Source organism: Pelodiscus sinensis, chromosome 4, assembly GCF_052426305.1.
Source record: "Pelodiscus sinensis isolate ZL-2025 chromosome 4, ASM5242630v1, whole genome shotgun sequence".
Taxonomy (NCBI): domain Eukaryota; kingdom Metazoa; phylum Chordata; order Testudines; family Trionychidae; genus Pelodiscus; species Pelodiscus sinensis.
Window position 1 is genome coordinate 50,110,325 of NC_143055.1, and position 26,094 is coordinate 50,136,418.

The window sequence follows — 26,094 nt, forward strand, 5'->3', positions numbered from 1 at the left end:
CTGACACTAACTTAGATCCGAATCATGCATCTTATTCTGTGTGGATGCACTGCATCTGCATCCAGGCCCTCTGACTTCAATGTCAATGGGGCCTGAGGTGGTAGAGAAGCTTGCAGAATCGGTATCTAAAGAGTTACTCAAGATAGTGATACTAGGATAGAAAAAAAAGACAATCTGAAACTGTTCAAATTGTATCAGCAAAACAGTAGTGTGAGGGAACATATGTATTTATGTATCTATACAAAACAAAATTAATTTGCCTTAATATTTTGCTCCCTCCACCCCTCCAAGGAAAAATGGAAATAACAAGCTTATAACTTATCCACAAATATTGTTTAAAATGTTCAATTTATCCTGTTTTTACTGAAGCCCTGGTGATTTGAAGAATCTTTACTTTACACAAAATAAAGGTCTTTCATCTGAGACTCCTCTGATGTTCTAAAAGCATAAATGTACCAAAATACATTTCACATTAAATAGCACATATTTCTAAATATAGTGTACTATCTGCAATAAGAATGCCAAGAGATTTTATGCCACAACTACTGTACAATCCGTTTGTGTGTGGGAGGAGAAAGGAATATTGCTGGAGTTAATAACCTTTCAAAATATGCTAATTACAATAAACAAACAGGTTGAGAAGGTCAGGTGGTCAGATATGAGATAAACCAATTCTTTGACCATTTCAAATTGTCAAGTTATTACAGAATATCCTAAGATATCATGAAACATTTATTGTAGCTTTCCTGGCTGCCTTCTCCTGTCTAGGTAACAGCTGATTTGCGAATTTCATTCGTTCTGAATTAAACGTAGCATACTAAAGCAGGTGCCTCCTAATTCACTGTGGACTAGACTGCGAAGACCTTTCACAGACAATATTAACACTAGTACCTACTAAAAGTTTTGTTTGACCAAGAAATAAATTAGGAGGCGAAAACAGAACCCAGGGGTAAGAAACTTATGCCTATATAGCCTCTTCTCTTTGACTTTTCTCTTAGCCTCTGCACTGTATCAGTGATGCTTTCCACAGTGCCCCTTTATATGTATTTCTCTCACAAACAACTTCACACTTGTTTCATACTTCCCTTTATGCCTGGAATGCCCTTCCAAAACCTATTTGCCATGCCTCCACCCTCATCACATTCAAATCACTCCTAAAAGACCCATTTTGTCAGCATTATTTATATTAGTGACTTTTACACTTAATTTTTTTTTAACCACCAAGACTTTTGGTTGCATGAAGTGACTAAACATATTAGCATATACACATAACCTGTGACTCCCTCTCTCCTTTGCCCCCTTCCTGTTGTTTATTTTTAGTACAAAATTACTTCCTTTTACTTTTCCACATTTGTTTCTAGAAAAAAAAAAGAGAAACACACGTCTAAGCTAATAATTAGCACATGCAAACAGGACGATGGATGATTTATGGAACTATTCTGTTTTCTATTTGTGGGTGGACCTGATTCAATGAACACTAGACACATGTCCCCTTGTTGAAATCTGTGGAAGCTGTTTGTATGGAACAGCTTCAGAACTGAGCCCAACAAAACAGCACACGTTTATAAACTAAAGAAGAAACTGTTATTGTTTTCCACTCTGTTTTTGAGATACTGAAAATACTTATTTTGCAATGTTCAAAGCCACATCGAAACTATAGAGGGTATTCTAAATCAATACACACTAGTTAGTGCAACCCAGAGAAACATAAAGACATGAGAAGGAACGGACACCTTATTTAGACAATGAAGGAATTGTAAGTGTCATGAGTTCTGGATGTCACGACCCTGCAGTGGATTACCAGGAGTTTCTGATAACTAAAGCATGGATAATAAACTGAGTATCTTAAATGGTGCCCCAAAAGGAAGCGGAAGTCAAACTATTCAAATTGTAGTTATGTCTCAGAACTTCTCTTAGGCCAAGAAGGAAATGCAATGTCAGTGTTCTTTGGTGGGGAAAAAGCTGCTTGACATTAACTAAAGAGGATTTAAATTAACTGTAAGAAGTGCAAAGTTAAGGTAAATGAATTCTTCTTTCCCATTGCTATCAGGGGGAAACAGGAGGGAACCTCTCCACTCCTTAGGGTTCTAAAAACAGAGATGGTAAAGAGATAAGTCACTGAATCAGGGCAGTATGTAAGAATTCTCATCAAGAGAGAGTATAGGAATAGGAAACTGGGTTTCACAAAAAATAACTTATAACTAGTTATGCTAATTTTACATGGCACCTATGCCCACATTTATCGATTAACTAAATTTAAACAGAATAAAGTTCTGAATGGAGTCTGAGTTGATGTAACATGGAGAAAAATATAAAAAGACAGCACATACAAGCTTTAATATGAGAAAAAGGGATCATAGTAGAACCTAAATAATGTCACCATTATAATAGAGTATGCCATACTAGAAAGAAAAATGGTATGTTTGAAAATCTCCTATATCATACAGTAAAACATTCCTAATAGAATCATTGTTCTCTATTATGACATTGTATCTTTAAAGTTTTTTATATTACAATGACCGATTCATTAAGTCACATTACAATATTTTCCCAGCTCATGCACTGTCTTCTCACGAAGTCTAATCTCCTTCGTCGGTATCAGATTATCTTTAGCCCTCTCCAGCATAGCCTGCAAAACAGTCTACCTACCTTACACTGCTATACTCCTTGCAAAATTCTGATTAATTTATCTTCTTAGAATGTACATAAAAACATTAACGGTTTTTGTTCCAGTATCAACCTTTGCATCAATAAAGATGACTCTGCTTACTTTTGTAAGATCCTGCTACATTCTTTTTATTTGAATGTTTTTCTTACTAAGATAATACTATAAATGAGTAAAACTGATGAATTCAGATCCTCAAACAACTTGATTCACTGTATTCCTAAGAACAAACATATGTTTTTCATTTGCTTTCCTGCTACTGTATTTATTTAGCTACTCTTGTACGGGTAAAATTCAAAGTAAAAGAGATTGTATGGCAAGACCAGGAAGCAAATCAAGAGAACTGGATTTTTATCTAAAAATATTTCCTTTAACGCGAATAGATTTAATCCCACAATTTCTTCATTAAAAAAAGAAGCCCACCTCACATCAAAGCACTAATCAGGACTAACCCTTAAGTCCTGAAGTTCATTAAGTGCAAGCATTAAAACAATGATGTAAAAATAACATTTTCATTTTCATTAAAAAAAGAGAGAGAAACTATGGTGTGCTTCTGACACACTGTTCCTTTGTTTTTACTTTTAGCAAAACTAAGTTAGGTGAAATTAAATGATAGATTAAATGATAGATCTTTGGGGTTGTTGCCGGCACCAGGGTGAAATAATGTTAATTGTACCAACATGCCCTAGTTATCTGTTACAGTTGTTAAAGAAATTTAATAACTTTAGGATACTGCCTAGTTATTCAGTCATTCTGGTAAGAATTGGCAATAGATTTTTTTCCCTCCCCATGGCAATTCTGTTATATATTTTCATATTCTGATACAAAGTAAAACAGCTATATTGCTAAACTTTTTCTCTAAGCAATACATTAAATGTATTTAACAAGTACAAAAGGTCATAAACGTAAATATAAATGTGTTGTTGCCATAACTTGTAACACACAATTTGCATTTCCAATGTCAATTGCGTGATGGCTTTTTGCTCATACATATGAGTTTGCATACATATATTTATTTATTTGGATTTAGACATACATTTATTTACAGCTCCAGGCCCATGTGCAAAATATTAATACAAATTCCTTCCAACACACATAGCAATCCTCCCTACAACTCCCTCCCCCCATCCAATATTCAGATTCTTTCATCACTCCCTTGCCTCCATAAAACCCTTCACCATTGCCAACTCCTGGAAAGGCCTGGGAAAACAGATACAATTTGTAGAGTGATTGGAATTTCACAAAATATGTACTCTTGCAAAGAAACAGTAAAATGGTGAGGGGAAGATTATTCCTGAACACAATGCCTTGCACCCAGGCTCCTCTACTTTATTATACAAGGGAGTTGTCAATTCAAGTGGCTTGATCAGAGTAGAAAAGAAGCAGCTAATAACCAAACCATTTTGATTTGATAGGCCAAAAAGCAAACCTGAAACTTGTGTGTGGGAAGGCAGATAATAAAGCTGGTGTCATATGCTACTTGTGGGAAATATCAATTAATAGGCACAAAGTTGCATTTTGTGCTAGATGAATTGTTTTAAGGTAAGCCAACCTTATGGTTACCGAGGCATGTTATATCGTAAGTGCTGCCTTATAATTACAATGCAAGTTCCATGTAACAAGGGGGCTGTCATTTTTTAAAATATGTCAGTGCATTACCTAGCACAACAGAGTGGTGACTAATCTGGCTGGGAACGTTCTGATGAAATATTTTTTTGTTGGAAAATAATGATTTGAGAAAATCGTAACTTTTTTGGAAACCCACCAGTTTTGACTAAACCTTCAGCTGGAAGGTTTCTTAGGCTTAGGACAGGATTTTGGGTTGAAACCAGGGAAATAGCTCAGAACAGCCAATAGCCTGGTGGTTAGGGCTATTGCCTATTCAGGGACGGGGTCCTTCTCTTTTCCTGACTTTCACCATAAATTCCATCTTGGTTCTGACAAACCTACATGATGAAAGATTTCGGTCTCCCACATCTTAGGCTCCTACCCCAGAGAGAGTGTGTACTGAAACATACACACTCTCTTTCTTATCCCATCCTCCCATAAAATATTTAGAAAGTTCTTGCTTTCGTTGTGCACTGGAACAGAACAGAAAACGTGCTGAAAACTTACATTTTTCACTAAACAGATTCTTATTTTCCAGCCAGCAGTGACCTCTGGGTGCTCCCACAAAACAAACAAGAATCATAATGCATAACTGTGAGGAGGTGCACATCTACTTTTTCTGTGGCAATGTGAGAGATCCTAGGGTTGTGAGATGTAGATGTTGCCTTCTAATTCTGATTGTTCTGTTTAATAATCCATTGATCACAAGTAGCAGAATGCAAAAGTGAAATGCCTAGTTTTGTGCAGTGAATAAACACTAGAAAGGGCAAATTCCCATTTTATTGTAGGAAACAGGGATGTAATAAATGTAGTTGATTGACCAATTACCCGATAAGCAAAAGCTTATCAGTTAATGCTATAGACTACATGCATTTCCTCCCTCCCCCACACCAATATATTTTTTAGCAGGCTGACCAGCAGCCTGACTCAGTCCTGGCTTGCGATGGGTCCAGGACCAGCCCCTGCCGCGGCTCTACATTTAAAGTGTATTAGGAGCCAGGCAGGCAGGCAGCCTGGCTCAGTCCCAAATCTCACTGGGTCCAGGAGCTTCGACCTCCCCTGGACAGGGGCAGCTGCCACCTTGTACTGCTGCTTCTGTACCAGAGACAGCTGCATGAGGCAGCAGGCACCTGGACTGGCTCCCCTCATGGACCAGCTCCTGCCTGGCACCCCATACAGTTCAGAGTGGCAGAGAGCTCCCCAGGAGTGGGGTCAGAGCACACTGGCTGCTGGCCCCACCCCAGGTATTACAGAATAGTCGAGTAACCGATATGAGGTTAATCGACTATTCAATTAACCGATATTTAACATCCCTACTAGTAAATATCTTCAAGAGTATCCTGCTCCATGTTAACGGAGTTCCAAAGGGCTTAGCTTGTAAGCATTGCCCAGAGCTCTATGATCAAGTATATCTCCCACCATTTTTTAAATTTTCACTTTATTTTCCAAAACTTAAAATGAGATTCCACAGAGGGAAAGCCACTGCTTATTTGTGCTGTCAGAAAGGGTAAGTAAATTAAATTAGGTTGACTAAATCAGGCTCTTCAGATATTTAAAATAAACCTTGAAAATGTATGAAAATGGTCAAAATTGTACATGAATCTTAAATGAGTTTAAATGGATAATATCATACAATCATCTTAAAAGCTGCCATAAAAAGATTTAAGTCAAAATTAACTAGCTAAAAGCCACTTTTTCTTTTGAAAGATAGATTGATATTAATTATCTCAGGAGTTGCAAGCATCTGAGTCCAAATTATATCCCTTCCACTTTCTTTTTAGAGGGCTGGGAAAATCTAATGGGTAAACACTGAACTTCTATGTTAATCTTTATACAAGATACTATCATTGGCAAAGCTGAAGAAAAGAAAACTCTTCTTATAGCTCCGTTTAACTTCAGACGGATGTGCATGATACAAAGCCAGTGAAATGATAAATAGGTTCTGGCAGCACATTCTTCCTACCTTGAGTAGTATTACAGTTTATCATTGGTGTTCGCCATTCAGTACAGGAAACAGGGGAAGTAGTGTGGTGTTGTCTCAGTGTAAATTCACAGATACTTCATAGAATTCTTTGGCAAATACTCAGTATGGACTAAAAAAACATAAAAAGTGGCTTTATTTTAGGAGTCGATTCAGTTCAAAAGATCTGCTAGGGAACTCAGAGAAGGGGAAGCCTAGGCTTGAGTTAAAATGGCTAGTTTATTCACTTTTTCACTGAGCACAATAGCTTTACTGATTCACTCCACAAGTCATTTGCTAATTTTGCACCTTGGAAATGCTAGACACACATACAAATTAACATTATTTACCACTCTAACACAAAGGAGGATCAAATGGCTGTTTTTCAAACCAAATCATAGATAAAACATTTTAACAAATGTTTTATCTAACTGCTATTTATAGTGCTTTCTTTGATAATGCTGTGTGTCATCTAAGGGCCCTATTCTCATTCACTCTCATTACTTACTCCTGCAAACTGGGTTACTGGATGCAATGGAACAATTTAAATATGCTGTACTCAACTAAGGATTGCAGAATCAGCCCTCAATAATCTCTTTTGTTGATGAAATATATGAGTCATAAAATGCCTGGTTTTTAATTAATCCTATACCAGATTTCAAAATTCCCAGCAATCAACAAAATACAAATTTTAGCAAATTATTTTGAGAATAATTCTAGAAGTAGAAGTAGAGCCCACTCAACATACTGTCCTACATCTTTGGTTTTAGATCAGATAATTAATTTGGGAAGTTAGAAAAAATGGTTTGAAACTAACACTATGGGCCAAATTCACCCCAACCTAACTCTACTTAAATTAATGGAAAGGCTCCAGGAATTCATTTGGCTTTGTGTGTTTAATGCTTGTCATTTGATTTAAAAATAAAAAAGGTGCTAAATTTCTTGACACTTTATTTATATTTAATCCAAACAATGCCATAAGCATTTACAGCTGCAGGATTTTTTGTGGGGAGAATAAATTATATACAGGCAGTCCCCGAGTTACGCGGATCCGACTTATGTCGGATCCGCAGTTACGAACGGGGTTCCTCTCCCTGGTCTCCAGCAGACCAGGGAGAGGAAGCAAAGCGGCGGAACACGTGGGCAGCGGACAGGGCTGTCCGCTGCCCACGCGCTCCGAGGCTTGGCTCTGCTTTGCCCCCCCCCCCCCCGTCTCCCTGATCTGCACACCAGGGAGACGGGGGGGCAAAGCAGAGCCAAGCCCCGGAGCGCCCGGCCAGCTGACAGCCCAGATGCGTCTGGTCTGTCAGCTGGCAGCGCGCTCCGCGGCTTGGCTCTGCTTTGCCTCCCCCCTCCCCCCCGTCTCCCTGGTCTGCAGACCGGGGGGGGGGGGCAAAGCAGAGCAAAGCCGCGGAGCACGCGGGCAGCGGACAGCCACGGCGCGTCTGGGCTGTCCCGCTGCCCCCGTGCTCCATGGCTTTGCTCCAGACACCTGTGGTACAGCAGCTGGGGCACTGCCAGTTGGTCCCATAGCGCCGCTCTGGGCGCTACGGGACCAACCGGGCAGCACCCCAGCTGTTCTGCCCCAGGCGTCCTGATTCAGCCACTGCTGGTCAGATTCAGCAGCGGCTGAATCAGGACGCCTGGGGCAGAGCAGCTTGGGTGCTGCTGGGTTGGACCAGTAGCGCCGAGGAGCGGCGGCGCTACTGGACCAACCCAGCAGCACCCCAGCTGCTCTGCCCCAGGCGTCCCCAAGTCAGCCGCTGCTGAAACTGACCAGTGGCTGACTACAGGAAGCCCCTGCCCCGGGCTTCCTGGAATCAGCCGCTGATCAGTTTCAGCAGCAGCTGACTTGGGGATGCCTGGGGTTCTTAAGTTGAATCTGTATGTAAGTCAGAACTGGCGTCCAGATTCAGCCGCTGTTGAAACTGATCAGTTTCAGCAGCGGCTGAATCTGGACGCCAGTTCCGACTTACATACAGATTCAACTTAAGAACAAACCTACAGTCCCTATCTTGTACGTAACCCGGGGACTGCCTGTACACTACAGTATAATGAATATAAAATGTAAGAAATATAAATTGCAGCAATTAAAAATGCACCAATTTATTTATTAGAAATTAATGAGCTTGTTCTTTTTTTTTTTCCAAGAAAAGAGCACAATATATTATGAATGGCTTACTTTCAGATACATCCTGTGCTTCAAAATAAGTTTAACTTTGAGTAGAAGCACAGGAGAAGTATTTTAATGTTTCTGACATTAAAATAAATTTTAATTCCTATCAAAATTAAGGAAGAAATATGTAAACATTAAGTGAATTCATTAACACATACACTTTTATATAATGTATTGTATAGCACTTATGTACTTTATTCCTCTCTATAACAGGCTTGCTGAATTTGGGATAGCATTTTGAAATGTATTGTTATATGTGCCCATAAAGGGGTGATATTTAGATACCCAAAAAGAAGGTCATGACAGGGAAAGGTCTGGGAATCTCAGATGCATAGGAATGATGAGAAATTGAGTCTGCATTTTTAGTTTGAGAGACAGTTCCTATTCTTCCCCAGTGTAATATTTCACTGGCTTTAGGATCCTTTTAAATCCGTGGTGTCTAACACACTAGCACTAGCCACATGTGGCTATTTGATCAGTTAAGTGTGGTCAGTTGGCTTAACAATGTGGTTATTTGGCTGGTTGAGTGTGCCTAGTTTGCTACAGCAGTAGCCACTCTAGTGGCTACCGCTTCAGAACTGGTTGGACACCATGGTTTTAGAGCCTCTGTAGTTTCTGGATATGCAGATAGTAACTTCTCTGGCATGCAAACTTTACCACAGTTATCAATTCTATCTTAACCTACTGGTTTACTGAATGAACTTTTGGGCCAGTTCAGAGGCTTCATGTGGGGAGAGCACAGCAGCCTGGTTTCTGAATGGGGCAGGTCAAGATAAGCCGATAACTAAAGCTTGCTAGAAAACAGCAGTACTGTTCCATGAAATATTTTGTTTTTGTTCCAATGCGTGAAGAAAACAAGATCTTTCAAAAGTTTCACAAAATGGAGGGGCAGAGGGGGAAATCAGGTCAACAGTCACTGATTATGCTTACCATCAGAAAGGAAAAGTAGAGTAAACTGGGTTGAATAGAACAGGATATGTTGACATTTTAAAAAATGTAGACTATGTATGACACTCTTTCTGGTCAATCCTGGGTTACAGAGAGTTGTCAGAATAACTTGCTCTGTTCATGTTTATGAAATGACAACTTAAAAAAAAATAACCAGAAATTACAAGCAGGACAGTATGCAAATATAAAAACCATCTCAATCCTCCACAAAAGTCAATTTGACATGATAGACCCCCACACCAACTGGCATTTTGCTTGATGCAGCAATTTTTTCCAGTTATTACTAGCCACTAAATGCCTGTATGAATAGTTCAAACTAAAGTTCCAGGTGAGTCACCTATGCCTGAAAACTGGCCAAGCAGCAGTTCTGCCATAGGTATATATAAAACTGCTGTGTTAAGAACGGCAAAGGTCTCAAAGAAAATACTCAGCAGAAGTCTATCCTTTCTTAGCCAGATAGAGGCAGAATATTTTGAAAAAAAAACCCAAAAGCAAATTGTCCATATGTCTGGCCATGTGTTGGGGGGCTGCCCCTTCCTTGGGGCAGGTTGCCCGCCTCCGGGGCATAGTTCACTCTTCCCCGGCCTCATTTCAAAGGTCCACTGCCCCTGTATTAGGGGAACTATGGCCCTCTAGCCTAGTCCGAAAGTGTCCAGGCTCTGAGGCCTAGTCCTTCAGCCGAGACCCCGCTCGCCGGGGTTCAGGGCAGGAGGGTAGGGGGCCCCGACCCAGGGCTCTATCAGTGGCGGGCGGTTCCCACCACTGGCTTGGCGGGGGTTCCTCCCCACAACGCACCGAGCCCTCAGGGGCTTCTCCAGCTCCCTGCGCTGGGTCACTTCCTGCCCTCTTCCCCCAGCCAGGAGCGGTCCCACCTGTCAGCATGAGTCGGGTGGCTGTAGCTGCACTTCCCACATCGGCGTCGGCAGGTCTGGTGCGTGGGTCCCAGGGGGAGCGGCCGGCAGCTCCGTCGTTGGGGTCGAGCCCGCCTTGGGCCTGGCGACTCCCTCTCTGGCGGGAGGTCTGTGCCGTGGGCGGTTGGGCGTCAGCTCCAGCTCTGGCCGCGATCTGCCCCCTCTGAGCAGGCCGGGAGCCTTTTATGCCTTGGCTCCCCGGGGAGCATGCCCAGTAGGGCTGCGTGGGTGGGGCCCTCTCCGCCCCTGGCACCAGGTGGTTTCCCTGGGCTTGAGTGCAGGGCAGGGCCGCCCCACCACACCATGCAACAGGGAAACTCTCAGCTTTGAGGGCAGCACATCCCCAATACAGACATTAAAGGAGCAGTATAGTAAAAAGTTTTCCATAACCTCCTCTGATCCAGAGCAGCTTCCTCATGCAGCCTCTGTTATGTGCTTCCCTGAATACCTGTCACCATATATCCAATACTTGAACTCTTATTTCAAAGACATAACAACGATCTTTTGGACAATTCAATACTGTCATCTGATGTTTTGAAAACTTTCCTTAAGACATCTCTGGTATAACGCTGCCCTCAACTGTGAGCCACCAGGCTGGCTGAATTTGCCAATGGGAGATGCATCTTAAAGCAAGTTGATAGAGAATGAAGCATTTAGGGCCTTATGGGTATATATCTTTCATGCCAGCTGCATCTCTGTGCTGGGATTACAAACCTTATACTAAGCAAGAAGGGATTAAGAAATGGCTTTGGGTCCAGGCAGTCCTCCCCGCTACACCAAGGAGGCAGCGGGGAGAAGACCTTTGAAATGGGAGAATCTCATTTCAGAAAGACCAAGCTTGGGATGGTGGACTGACCTCTCATCCTCAGCTCCCAGAAAGGAGCATAGCAGAGAACAAAGCTATTTTAGGTTAGCTGTGAGCCCAAAGTGATAGACAGACAGCTGGAAGACCCAGGTAGCCAGAGTTAGGGTTGCCAGATGGTTGAAACAAAAATATCAAACACGCCTCCTTTCCTTCCCCCCAAAAAAGCCACCAGGAAAAAATTCTGTTGAAGGGGAAAAAAACCATGGGAGGGGGGGAGACCAAAGTTGTTAAGCAAAGACTTATTAAGCAAAAAAAAATTTTTTTTTAATAAAACAGCATGTCCCCTTTAGTGCAGGGATAGGAACAGGGGAGAAGTTGAGCACTAAGACCCAGGAGAAGCAATGCCATTTTATGCCAGCAGCCTTGCAGAACCAGGTAAGCATGGGGGTTGGGGACCTGGGGGTGTGGGGGGCTGGGGAGGGATCGGGGGGGGGCGGGTGCTGAGTGTTTGTAGGGTTGCCAGGTGCCCGGCATTTTTGCCTCCTGGCTGGGGAAAAATTCAGAAAATACTGGACATCTCTGAATTTTTTTTACCAGACAGGAGCCGAAAATACTGGACTGTCCAGGTGAATACCGGATACCTGGCAACCCTAGCCAGAGTAGCTGGAACTGCTCTTTATTACTGTTAATTGAGATTTTCTTTTTGTTTCTGAGAGGACTGAAATTAGGGGCTGGGCCCTGAGGCAGACTCCTGCTGAGAATATGAGCTCATGGAAGAGAATATGGACAAATTATAGAAATTTGTGAAATTATAGAAATTTGCATGTCACAGCGTAGATGTTTAAACTGTTAACTGATAAGCCTAGGCTCACTGGTTAGCCTTCACGGTTACATGCAAGGCCTACCCCACCTCCCCACTGTCAATCCACCAGCCCCAAGGAAGACTAGACATCTGAATGAAATTTCATTTCCTCTAGTTGCCTCTCATTTACTCTCTCTTACCCCTTGCCAATCCTGTATCAGGGAAGGACAGAAATTAGTCCTTCTCCCAAAAGTAGAGAGTCCACGGCACTCAAAACGGGGCCTTCATCACTTTGTTGGGCTTGTCAGAACCCTCTTACCCCGACGCAGAGGAGAAGAAATCTTTGAATGAATAGGATGAAATATTTCCCCATGGTGCTATGCCTCTGGGTACTATTTATAAACATGTCCATGTTTCTCCCATACATGTTGCGCTAGTGGAATCCTTGTTATCCTTAGTTTGCTGGGCATAAGACCCATAGTGCACACATTTCTTCACCCAACAGGTAGCACTCAGTAGAACTATAGGTAAGCAAGCAAGTAGCTTCCTGGGATACCCACAGTAATGTCAGTCACAATCTATCCCTCTGACCTGTGCCTCCTCTCACCACAGTTCCCAGGCAAGTCTCCCCATTTGGGATACATTTGACATGGGAATAGAAACCTGTAGATACCAGAGGAACAAGGCTCATAATACAGGCAGTCTCCGGGTTACGTACAAGATAGGGACTATAGGTTTGTTCTTAAGTTGAATTTGTATGTAAGTCAGAACTGGCTCCAGATTCAGCCGCTGCTGAAACTGATTAGCGGCTGACTACAGGAAGCCCTACGCAGAGTTGCTCTGCCCCTGGCTTCCTGGAATCAGCTGCTGATCAGTTTCAACAGCGGCTGAATCTGGACTCCTGGGACAGAACAGCTGGGGCGCTGCCGGGTAGGTCCCCGCAGGACCAACCCGGCAGCACCCCAGCTGCTCTACCCCAGGTGTCCCGCAACAAAAGCCTGGTCTGCTGGGGGGGGGGGCGCACTAGCTGTGTCCCCTCCCCTCTCCTCCCCCCCAGCAGACCAGGGAGACCCGAGCAAAGCCGCGGAGGCGCAGAGGTCCCGCCGCCTCTGCGGCTTTGCTCCTGTCTCCCTGCTGTGCAGATTTTCACTTCCTTGCCAAAACGGCTGCAGCCTGAGGATGTAGAACTGGGAGAGGTACTGTTCTTCCAATGAGTTCTGTGGATGTAATGGTGGAAGAATCATTATTGACTGTTTGGCATCTTATGTAAAAATTACTTTGCATAGGCTAGTAGGTTGTGTGGCACTAATAGCTGATACAGGCAGTCCCCGACTTACGCGGATTTGACTTACGTCGGATCTGCACTTACGAACGGGGCTTTTCTCGCCCCGGAGCTCGCGGGCGGCAGGACCGCCCAGAGCACAGCGGTCCCGCCACCACATCCTCCGGGGCGAGAAAAGCTGCTCCGGGTTTCCCTGGTGTGCTGGGGGGGACTCCCCAGCACAGCAGGGAGACCCGAGCAAAGCCGCACAGGCGGTGGGACCCCGCTGCCCGTGCGGCTTTGCTCCTTTGCACAGCAGGGAGACAGGAGCAAAGTCGCAGAGGCGGGGGACCCGGCCACCTGTGCAGCTTTGCTCGGATCTCCCTGCTGTGCTGGGGAGTCCCCCCCAGCACACCAGGGAGACCCGGAGCAGCTTTTCTCGCCCCGGAGGATGTGGTGGCGGGACCGCTGTGCTCTGGGCGGTCCTGCCGCCCGCGAGCTCCGGGGCGAGAAAAGCCCCGTTCGTAAGTGCAGATCCGACATAAGTCGGATCCGCGTAAGTCGGGGACTGCCTGTATCAGCTATTAGTGCCACACAACCTACTAGCCTATGCAAAGTAATTTTTACATAAGATGCCAAACAGTCAATAATGATTCTTCCACCATTACATCCACAGAACTCATTGGAAGAACAGTACCTCTCCCAGTTCTACATCCTCAGGCTGCAGCCGTTTTGGCAAGGAAGTGAAAATCTAGGCTCTCTCTCGTTTGACCTGATGTTTCTGAGAAATATTCTGATTTTGACAAAATGGAATTTTTTGATAGAAAAGTCTTTTTTCGTAAACATTTCAATAAGCTCTACCTGTACAATTTTCATTACACTGGCTATCTATTCAGTCACTTACAAACTAAGGTGTTATTCTCAATTTAAAATTCAACATGGTCTAGGATCCTGTTATATAAAAGATCACCTCATTCTCTATATTCACCATATTAGCTGAGGACCTGTAGGCTGACCTCGTAGGCATGTTTTACTAAAGGGCATGACTAAGTTGGAACCTCTGTAAGTTTGAACCTTTGTATGATTTTAGCAACTACTCTTTGCTGCCTTGGTACTTGTGTTTTAGACAATATGAAAGATATCAGATAAATTAAATGAACAACAGAATGAATGAGATAAATTCAAAATTGTCTTAAAATGTGCACATAAAAGTGTCACATATGTAACAGGAAAGATTATCAGAAAATAAAAGATTTTGAGTATATTTCTGAATCGGGGATATTCCTCCAGCAACAAGAAGAATACCACAACAATTTGTAAAGATGGCAGCACATTGCTCAATGTTATTAAAAGCCAGATAGTAGATTAGCACTGAGAGAACAACAGCTGCAATATATATGAATTTCTGGAAACTCAGCCTACATAGCAACCCTCTGTAGGGAGAGAGAGAAAAGATCAGTGCTTTTGAAAAACCTTCTACCACGCAATGATTCACAAATTTCAGAATGATGACACTATTTCACTCCCTCAAACACTGGAAAAAACCACACAAACCCGGTCTTGGCTACAATGGCATTTATGTATGTTTTAGCTGATTCTTTAGCCTCCCAGATTTCAACAGTGGTTAACATGAGAAAGAAGCAGAGACATCCTTATCAGGTTTCATCGGTCCAAAAGATGCACATGTTTGAAGAGAACAAGGAGTGCTTTCACCAATCAGCTCGAGGACTGGAACTTTTACTAGTGGCAAACAAAGACAGTATTTCATTAACATACAAACCAAGACAGTTCCTATAACATGAAATAAAATCATGCAGTAGTACTGCACTGAAATGTTGTATAGCGCGGATGAAATCTTGGCTCTATTAAAGTCAATGGGAGTTTTGCCATTGACTGAAATACTACCAGAATTTTACCCAGTATTTCTGGGTTTTTTTAATTGCTTTTTTAAAAATTCTTTTGAATCTTTATTAGTGAAGTGAGCCAACAGGGTCACCGGCTGATGGACGTATGTTCCCCCTTTTTGCCTAATACTTCAGCAATTTGTTTCAGTAACACCTCTGCATGTGACAGTTATTAGAGCACAAATCTATGTTGGATACTTGCTGGCTCATCAGGTCCAGCAATAGACTACTTGAGTCAGCTTGACAAATGGCCAGAGTTCAGAGTCTTTCCATAAATAATGACTTAGTCTTGTCAGTTGTTTTGGCCTCCACTATACAGTAATATGTTTCCAGAGCAGATGGAGCAGCTCTCGTCTGCCATTCTCTGTCTTTAGAGCTTCCTGTTCAGTGGTATGGTTCTCATCAACATTGATTCTGCAGAGAACACCTACTTTATAAGCCTGATATTTTTTTAGTTTGGCCAGAAGGAAAATGGGCTGAATATTTTTGCACATTAAAACACTAAGAAAAATAAATAAAAATACAGAACTCTAAGTGAAAGTTTTAACTTTGATATTAGTTTTAATTGACAACAGTTAGGTCTTATAAAATCAGTTTTTATTAGGTCTGTATTTCATACATATTAAAAATATGTTTTGCTGTTCAACTGCATTTTTATGATTTTCAACACTTGCTCTTATAAATGCATTTTCAACCACCTACACCTACAATTCCTACAGACAAAGTCATTCAGATATGTACTGGTTCCTTCTGCCTTTTACTTTTTCTGGGCCCAATTTCCAAAGCAGTCTCTAACAATGCTCCTGCAATATTTATGAGTACATCAACATGCAACTACTGATGTATGTACATTTGGCCAAGCAGTCATCCATTCTGCATGCACAAACGCTCATAACTCTGTATGTGCATTTTAGAGGCTCTCTTAGAATTTTTTTGCATCCGTATATCCTTGGGAAACTGATAACATCAGGACTTTCCGTGAAGTTGTTCCTTAAAACAGAGTGCAAAGTTTTGCATTTGCAATTTCTGTTGCGTATGAAAATTTAAAATTACATGTGAGGATTAGGATAGATTAAAACTGAAAAAAGAAAATTAGAAATATATATTTCTAGTTTACAAACTTCCATGTTTGTCTCTGCTCTGCGGTGCAAGGAGAACAGACTGGAAATAAGGGACCAAAGATGTCTATGCTCATAATGGGGAAGAGAAATGTTGACATGGCAAACCTCTCCCTTCATACATACAAAGCCTATTTGACAGAATATGCACCATGGGATTTCCAGGCGCATGCCAAGGGGACAGAAGACAGAGGAACTAGAAAATAACTTCTTGGAATCCTCTCTGGAGAGGGCTTTTTGTGCAGATGCAAGTAATGGGTCTTACACTGAGGGACAGGCCAATCAGAAATGGGAAAGATACCAGGGTACAGGCTCAGGGATCTACAGCAGAGACTTCGAGCAAGAAGTCCTCTGGCTTGACTGTATTTCGACATTTTGAAGTAACTGCCTTCTGTGTAGACATGGACTAAATTATTTCAAAATAACGCTACTTATTTTGAAATAGTGCTACTGTGTAGATGTACCTTTAGAGATTAACAAAAATATACAGAGAATCATGAGCTTTTGTGGGCAAAAGTGGGTTTTGCCCAAGAAAGCTCATGAAACTATATATTTATTTATTTATTTTGTTTGTCTTTAAGTTACAGAACTACTCTTTGTTTTTAAAGTCACGGACTAACACGACTACTCATCTGAGACTTAGAATTTAAGATAGCCATGGAGCACGTTTACAAATTGTCTATAGCAGAGTTTCCCAAACTGTGGTCCGTGGCCTGGTATCGGTCTTTAGGAAAAAAATACTGGGCCTCAGAACAATTATTGAGAGAGCCTGCCTCGCTGCCCGCAACCCCCAAGATAAACACCGTGCTGAACTCCTAGTGTCAACGGAGGTAGCGCGGGCTTCCTCTGTGGTCGGGGGGCAGTTCTGCAGCTGTGGGCCAGGTCACGGAAGTGCACAGGCTGCTCTTTCCCCTGCCCCAATAGCCGGTGCAATACCTAAAACGCCGGTCCATCACTTGCTGGGGACTTTGTTCCCCTGCTGCCTTCCTGTGCTCAGGGGAGCGGGTGGGAATCTGGGACTCTGCCGGCTCCAGCTGCTTGGGTGGCACGGGCTGCCGTGGGGAGCAGAGGAGCAAAGCACGCGCTGTCCAAGTGGTTGGGGCTGGCGCAGTCCAGGACTCCCCCTCCCTCTTCGCAGGAAGGCATCAGGCAGGGGATTGGGGTGCTGGGTCTGGGAGGGAGTATGGGTGCAGGAGGGAGGGCAAAGGGTTTGGGATATGTGGGATAGAGGGGCAGAGGGTTGGAGGGAGGGAGCATCTGAGGTGCCAGAGGCAGGCTCTGGCTACAAGACTTACCTTGGCAACGCCCCAGCCAGCAACCTACCAGGTTTCTTAGGCAGGCTCCCTGCCTGCCTCGCCCCCGTTCCAGCAGCAGGGGCAATGTGGGTCTGTGAATAGCTGCGCATCTGAGGGGAGTGGTGTGTACTTCATGCACTGCCTATTCTTTAAACAGGCAGCATCCGTTGGCTGGAAATCGACCAATAGGATTGTGCTGCGGGTAGAGGCAGAGCGTGAAGTACCCACCACTCCTGGGCTAGCAGCTGTTCAAAGACAAATAGGGCCCTGCAGCTGCTTTTCTGAGTGGTATGTGGGAGTGGGGGGAAAACACGGGGCAAGCAGGCGAGACTGAGGCTTCCGCTGCATCCACAGACTGGATCCAGAAGCTTATGTTGTTGAGCCCTGATCTATGGTGTGAGCATACACTTGCACATTCTTGTCTGTCAAATTTACAAGGGAAGTCCTAGTGATCTAGATTTTGACCGCCTCTAAGTATCCATTAGTGACTGAAGTTTGAGCCACACAGCTACTACTAGAGAGTTAGTGCTGCAGGAGGACAGTTTATCTGTCTTGCAGATCTTCTGTCTGACTATTTTGCAGTCTCATAAAGCAACATATTTGGGGTAATCCAGTCATGGCTTTCAATCATTTGGGAAGGAGCGTTAGTGGTTGGCTGGATCCATGTATTCTCAGCAAATAATGATGCCATGAAAAGAAGTAGTTTTGCCTTGTAGTCTTACAGGTACATTGAAGGAGAGGGGAATCTGTATGGTTTGATAGTGAAACAAGAGAGTATCCTTCCTGACTTTGGAGTGTTTCATTCTGTAACCTTAGCATTCTTGTAATGATGTTAATAAATATTTGCAAAAAAAGATACAAACTTGAATCACCAGTTCATCATGATTTGAAAAAAAATTGCCACTTTCACTTGTAAGGTCCTAATGAATTGCAAAGGGGGGAGGGGAGGAGGAACGACAGGGGGTGTACAAGATTTCACAATAGAACCTGAAATAGTGTGAAACTTGTCTGACTGAGAAATGTGCTAACATTCATAAACTTACACCAATTAGTGGATTTGTTTCAAAAATTGGATGAGGGTCTTCATTACTGGGTGTCTCCTCTCAAACAACTGGGGGATTCAGAATGAAAATTACTTTAAGACTGAGATCCAGCAAGGAAATTTTCAATCCAAAAGTAGAGCTTTTGAGTAAGCCATAAGCATCTAATTCAGGGGTTTCCTAATGGAACAGACAATAGTCCTGAAAGGAGGCTATTAGATAAAAATTAGATACAATTAAGTTTGTGCGGTGCAGAGGTAATTCTATATTTAAAATTAAAAACAATATGCTCCCCACATATCTCTTACATGTAGCCAATTTGCCTCGGAATTTTAGTTTGAAAAAACTTTTCCTCTCCAGTTTTTTCAATTACTATCTTGTGATCTACAGTGAACTGCAAGGCACGAAGCACAAAGAACTTTTTATAATGCAGTTTAAGGCCTCCACAAAATATATTTGTGGCCCAAATAATAGAAATCTGTATGAAAACCCAACTTTGTTTTGGCAAATGGACTTTTTATGCATGTCGATCAAAAGGATGTGGAAATATCTGTCCTGTCTACTATATGGCTAAAGAGTTTCCCAAAGGACGAAGGAAGGATAAACTTATAAAGCACTAATACTTAAAGATTTATTTGCTTCAGGGCCATAACTGAAAATGGCTTTCTGAAGCCATTTACACTGACAGTTGGCAACCTGCAGTCTGTCACAAAGGCAGAGGACAGATCTGCACTGGCACACAAGCTCACTGACTTCAAATCTATGACTTTCTGAAAAATGAAGATGCTCAGACATACCAAAAATATCCTTGAGATTCTGGCATTAAAGAGGGACATTCATTTCCTTGCACCTTTCAGGAAAGCTCTATTTGGGATTTAATACCCTCAGTGAGAGTTCCAGAAGAAAGTGCTGAGTTTCTCACTTTCCAGGGTAGGTAATTGAATTACCATAAACCCTAAAGTAAGGGGAAGTGAATAACGCAATGCCCCAGGAGCACAATTCAGTCCTTGCTTTTCCCCTCTTCTAGAGGGAGAAGAAGCCAGGTAAGTGTAGCTTAACCACCTCACTCAATGTCTTCTCAAGCTGCAGTGATCAGTGCACGGGAGAGGGGGTTGTGGCTAAACACTGCTCACCTGTGCAAGAAGTGGAGCAGCAGCCCACTGAAGTTGCTGCCCAGGTCACAGGCAGCTCGTACTCAATCTCCTTATGTCACAGAGTGTAAGGCAGTCACCGGGTCCTGCACCCCCATCTGCAGTCAGACGTGACTCTCAGCCAGCAAGTAGAACAGAAAGTGTATTGGTTCACAGGAACACAGCGTAGCACAAAATTGTTACAGGAACCAGGAGCAGTCAGTGCAATCCATCTTGGGGGTAAAGGTCCCAGAGCCCAGGCTCTGGGCCCTGCCCAGCCCCCCAAGCCAGCTAGATTCCCTTCTCCCTAAGCCAGCCAATAAAACTAAAACTCACACACCCAGCCAACCAGTCAGCCCTACCCTCTCCTTTGTTCAGACTCCTGGGCAAGGTGTTTTCTGCTGTCACCTGGTCCTCAAGACGTGAGAGACTGAGCATACTTCCACAGTAAGTCATGCCCAGCCTTCCCCTCCTCATCCAGATAGTGTTGCAAAGCCCAGGGAAACTGAGTAACACACACAGAGTTACTACAGAACAGTACAGGAGAGCAGAATCACATACAACACCACAAAGCAAACAGTGAATATAATAATCCCCATTATGTCACCTTTTACATCTGCACTTGAAAGGGAATCCTCTGAACTGTCATTCATGTTAAAATTCGACACTGTCCGAGAAGGAATGAACAAATACTCAAACTATCTTACCCATTACCAAGATAGCTTCCCCAATTATCACCTCTAATACCATTAGCTCACAGACATCCCACTCTCCCCACCTCTAATATCATCAATTCACAGACACTTACCTTCCTTCCTTCCTCCCCGCCCCCGCATCCCTCTCCTATTCTGAAATGTGATTTGTCCTTTTCATATGTGTTCATTTTTTTAATTGTATCCTTTGGTATATATGGTTGTGACTATTTTCTTCCACTATTTGATCTGAGGAAGTGGGTCTGGCCCACGAAAGCTCATCATCTAATAAACCATCTTGTTAGTCTTTAAAGTGCTACATTGTCCTGCATTTTGCTTCATTATGTCACCTTAGGGTATGTCTAGACTACGTTCCTCTGTCGCCAGAGGAATGTAAATTAGACATACCAACAGTGCAAATGAAGCAGGATTTAAATTTCCCACGCTTCATTTGAATAAAAATGGCCGCTGCGTTTTGCGGAGTCAGCAGTTTGTCGGCAAAAAGCAGCTGTCAAGACAGGGATCGGGCGACAAAGAAAGCCTTTGTCAGTTGATCCTCATTTTACGAGGCATAAGGGATTGGCCACAAAGGCTTTCTTTATCACCCGATCCCCGTCTTGACAGCTGCTTTTTGCGGACAAACTGCTGACTAGGCAAAACGCAGTGGTCATTTTTATTCAACTGAAGTGCGGGAGATTTAAATCCCCGCTTCATTTGCACCGTTGGTATGTCTAATTTACATCCCTCTGGCGACAGAGGAACGTAGTCTAGACATACCCTTAGAATTTAAAAACGAGTAGTACTGCGGCACCTTAGGGTGCATCTACACAGCAGGGCTTATCTCGCAATAAGCTACGCAAACTGAGCTACGTCAATTGCGTAGCTTATTTCAAAATTGGGAGCGTCTACACTACACTTATTTCGAAATAGAGCACTCTTCTTCCGACTTCCTTTACTCCTCATACAATGAGAGTCAGGACTCAGAGCAAGAAGTCCTCTGGCTTGACTGTATTTCGACATTTTGAAGTAACTGCCTTCTGTGTAGACATGGACTAAGTTATTTCAAAATAATGCTACTTATTTTGAAATAGTGCTACTGTGTAGATGTACCTTTAGAGATTAACAAAAATATACAGAGAATCATGTGGTTTTGCCCAAGAAAGCTCATGAAACTATATATTTATTTATTTTGTTAGTCACAGACTAACACGGATACTCATCTGAGACTTAGAATTTAAGATAGCCATGGAGCACGTTTACAAATTCTCTGTAGCAGAGTTTCCCAAACTGGTCCGTGGCCCGGTACCGGTCCTTAGAAAAAAAATACTGGGCCTCAGAACAATTATTGAGAGAGCCTGCCTCGCTGCCCGCAACCCCCATGATAAACGCCATGCTGAACTCCCAGTGTCAACACAGGTAGCGCGGGCTTCCTCTGCGGTCAGGGGGCAGTTCTGCAGCTATGCGCCAGGTCGCGGAAGTGCACGGGCAGCTCTTTCCTCTGCCCCAACAGCCGGTGCAATACCTAAAACGCCGGTCCATCACTTGCTGGGGACTTTGTTCCCCTGCTGCCTTCCTGCGCTCAGGGGAGCGGGTGGGAATCTGGGACTCTGCCGGCTCCAGCTGCTTGGATGGCACGGGCTGCCGTGGGGAGCAGAGGAGCAAGGCGCGCGCTGCCCAAGTGGTTGGGGTTGGCGCTCCCCCTGCGCAGGAAGGCATTGGGCATACAACGGAGCAGCGTGTCAGGTACCGCGCCGCGGTTTGGGGGACAGGGGAGCAGCCCACGCACTTCCTGGACCTTGGCAGCTACAGGATCCCCAGGTATCAGTCCCTGTCCCCTCCCCTGCCCCCGACCCCCACAAGCACCCTGTCCCAGCACCCACAAGCACTCTGTCCCCTGCCCCAGCACTCACTGGCACCCTTCCCCAGAACTCTGTCCCAGCACCCACAAGCACAACTGGGGCCACATTAGTGAGTTTTGAGGAGTCTGGAGGGGTTGTGTTTTTGTATCTCACTTGTGTGGCCCTGACTGACTTTTCTGTTGGCACTGGGGGCTTTGGGAGGACCAGAAACAATTTATTTGCATATTCATCATTTGCTTAATGAATATGCAAATATGCAAATAAATGTTACCAGTCCTCCAAAAGCTTGTGAATAGATTTACTGGTCCCCAGTATCAAAAAATTTGGGAACCCCTACTCGATAGGATCACAAAATATATGTGCATCTCTAGCAGTGACAGAGGAGATATTTTTCCATACTCAATCACGACATTGATATGGCCACTGTAAATGGCAGCATTATGTTGTATGTTTATACTGATGAGGATCTAGCCTTGCAAGACGACAATTTCATGCCCTAAGAGTTCCAACAATGAGATTACTTAGTTTGCCACTTATCTGGAAATCACTCTCTCTTTGCTCTGAAAGTACAAAATATTCCCCTTGGTTGTTCTGTTCTTACACAGAGACATTCTTATGGCAGTTAGAGAGAAAACACGAAGGGACCCTAGTCATTCCAGACATTGCTTCTACCCATTTCTCAGAAAGCAACATTTCTTTGGAGCATTTATTTAGATGGGACCCTTTAGACTATAATCAACTTTAGTTGCCTAGCATTTCTCACTGCCCAAACTGAAACTAGGTAAGGATGGGCTAGGAAAAAGAGACTTATTTAACAGTGTAAAATCATAAGACATAGGACCCCAATGGTCCTTACTTTTTCCCTTGAGGCAAAAAGAATGGAACTGTCATTGAATGTTCAGAAAACAGGAAAGGGATGTGGGAAGCTCTAGTTTAAATGTCTGAAATTATTTTTGATGATGTCAGTAGATATATCAATGTCCAGTTTTCAAACATTCTGCATAAACTTACATTAGGCATATCTAGGCAATGATCTTTTAATGCAAACGTTTCTCCTGGGTATATTAAAGCTGGCCTTGTGTCAAGCAAGAAACCTGGGAAAGCCTTTTCCCTTCCCTGATGAATGAGTTAGCTATATTTGTAACTGAAGGAAATACCTACGGCAATATTCTTTCATGTCCATTGATTAAATGCTATCTGTCACTGAACTAATCAGAAAGCTTTGATACACAATGGATGCAAGACTATGACCACTTAATCTCCTCTGAAGCAGAAATTATACCCGCCACTAAATCTGCACTTGAAATGTTTCAAATTGCTATTTATCTTAAAGCAGTGAGCTTATTTATATAGTAATGGCCTAATCAGCTGGAGATTTCTGGATTTAAAATTTCTTCTGCTATTTTGTAGTACAGATTCTTGTCATCACCAGAAATTCATATAATCGTGTATTCTCATCTTTTTTACTAGCCCAAAGGAAAAAAAAAGTATTTTTGTGATTAATTTTTCAGTGTTTTTGTACTAAAGCAATCCCACCTTTTAGAATTTTATAATCTATGTTAAGTTTCACCCTCAGGTTGTTCAAATTGCTATTTATCTTAAAGCAGTGAGCTTATTTATATAGTAATGGCCTAATCAGCTGGAGATTTCTGGATTTAAAATTTCTTCTGCTATTTTGCTTTAAAGTGCTGCATAGTCCTGTCTTTTGCCTCAGGCTGTTAGAACGTCTATGTACATGCAATGGAGTCACTGTGTAAATATGGATGCATGGTTTCCTAAATCATCTCTGATTAATTTGTAGACACCAACAGGGAATCCCTTCTGTTGAAGTAACATGTTGCCAAGGCCACTTTCAAAACTTGGGCTGGTATGGCAAAATCGTATTTTTTCAATGACAAATATGGTTTAGTAACAGAAAACCAATCAGAAAGTTCTCTGAAAACATCCATAAGGAGATGGCAAGGGGTTTTCATCTGTTTTCTGGAGCACAAAAAATGATATACTTCAAATTCTAACACTTTTCAAGTGGTAGAAATCTTCAACACCATGGGCACTTGGGAATTCATTAGGAATGTGTATGCACTCAGTGGGGAAAAAATCAAATAGATCTATCACGGAACTTATTTATACTACTCCTGTCATTTCCATAAAACTTATTTTATTGTGCATTTTGTAATTATTTCTTATCATAGTTTACATTGATGCAAACTTACAAAGGCACATAAACGGCTTGCAAGGCTACCTCTTTTGTCCTATGTGACTGCAAATTTCAAGTAATTCTTTATCTGTACTCTCCCTTCCCCAAATGCTTTCATGCTGTTATTCTGAAAGACAAGAGACCAGTAGATGAGTACTCATGACCAAACTTAAAATAATAAGAACCACCACATACATACAACAGCACATAACGAAAATTCTCTGACAAACAATTTGACATTAAGTATCTTTTTTATTATCTTTATCTGAAAAGCATACAGGAGAACACGTCTTTTTTTGTCAAACGGATTGCCACAAATGATACCTGAATATTCTGATTTGCTTTTATATTCAGCAAACGTGAAGTTTTATACAAGCCAATGTTTTTGTAGTCAGATACTCTCAGCAGTTACAAATTTCCTTATATATCTTTAAGCTGCCAGTAATAAAACACATGAAACCATGCCTCTCTATAGTGTCTGTTGACAATTTCTTCATTTAGTCAGGGTAACTAGTGCTGAACAACAACAAAAAAGCAACTAAGCATTTATTGCCAAAGCTATACCTCATTTCTAATGTATGCCATCTATTTTAGGTACTTGTAAGGTTCTTTGATGGTAATAGTTGAACACACCACGGTCTTTCATTTATTGGTCCTTAAAATGTCTCTGGAAGATAAGGAAATACTATTATCCCCATTTTAGAGATGGGGAAATGAGTCAAAGGAAGGTCAAGGTCTATATTCAAAAAAGGTTTTACACATTTTGATGTGAAGTATTGGCACATCTGACTTTTAGGTGCCTAGAAAATCACTGAGGTAGGCACCCATGCTCCATATACAAGGTATTGGAAGTACCATGTACCTGATAATGGGATCCACTAAAGGCAAGGAAAGACCTAAGCTAGCCAAATGCATATGACAAGGAGAGGGGTATGTTTAAGCCCTGTCCCTATTCCAGAAGCCTAAGTATGGGCTACATGGAAGTGCTGATTTTGGCTTGTAATCCACAGCAGGGAATCCCCTCCTGAAATCAGGCACTTCAGTTGTTTCTTGAGAGAATGGTTTAGGTGGTGCCTAACTCCAGATAAAACAACCAACAAGGCCAGAGCTGGGGTGGGGAAAAGGAGGATAGGATAAATCCACTCAGCACATAGGAGAAATGGGTTCAATTCCCTTCTTTGTCTAATGAGAAGAAGAAATTCAACACCCACCTCTCAGGAGAGTGTCCTACAACTGAACTAGAGACTCATTCTCACTCTTTCCAGCCCAATTAATATGGTATATTTCAATACTAAGTGGAATGGCTTCCACAAGAGAAATGGAGAGGCCCACATCAGAATACCTTATAGCCTAGGCTTGGGCTTTAATCACCTCAGACATCAAAGTCTGCAATTTTTAAAGCTGCTTATTCAGAATTCAGCTTGAAAGTGAATTAAGCTATACTGCATTAAGGTCACTTTAATTATGAATAAGAGCACCTACAAAGGGGTTTAATGTAGTTTAATATGCTTAAAAACTAATTCTTATTAACTTTACAGCGTGTCTGTATGTAGACAAGCACTAAGGCCATAAGATTGAATCAGCTGCAGTAGATCTTCCAGGGTTCAAATTAGCAGGTCTAGAGATGACATGCTAATTTGAACTGAGAGGGTGCTCCCATCGATGCTGGTAATCCTGCTTCTACAAGGAGTTGGGGAAGTGGAAGGGAGAGTGTGCTCCCTTC

At 42.7% G+C, this 26,094-nt stretch overlaps 1 protein-coding gene across 2 annotated transcripts in view; it reads right to left on the reverse strand.

Annotated features, from left to right (window-relative positions):
- SCFD2 (sec1 family domain containing 2) overlaps window positions 1-26,094 on the reverse strand; it is a 303,862-nt gene that overhangs the window by 135,184 nt on the left and 142,584 nt on the right. The window contains exon 6 of one of the 2 annotated variants that reach the window (XM_075930434.2): window positions 14,503-14,876. The exons of the other annotated variant lie outside the window; for it this stretch is intronic. Within the exon in view, the coding sequence (XP_075786549.2) occupies window positions 14,761-14,876 (116 nt within the window). The 3' untranslated portion in view covers window positions 14,503-14,760. Of the gene's footprint in view, window positions 1-14,502; window positions 14,877-26,094 lie in introns of those variants that run through there. 2 annotated transcript variants of the gene reach the window in all.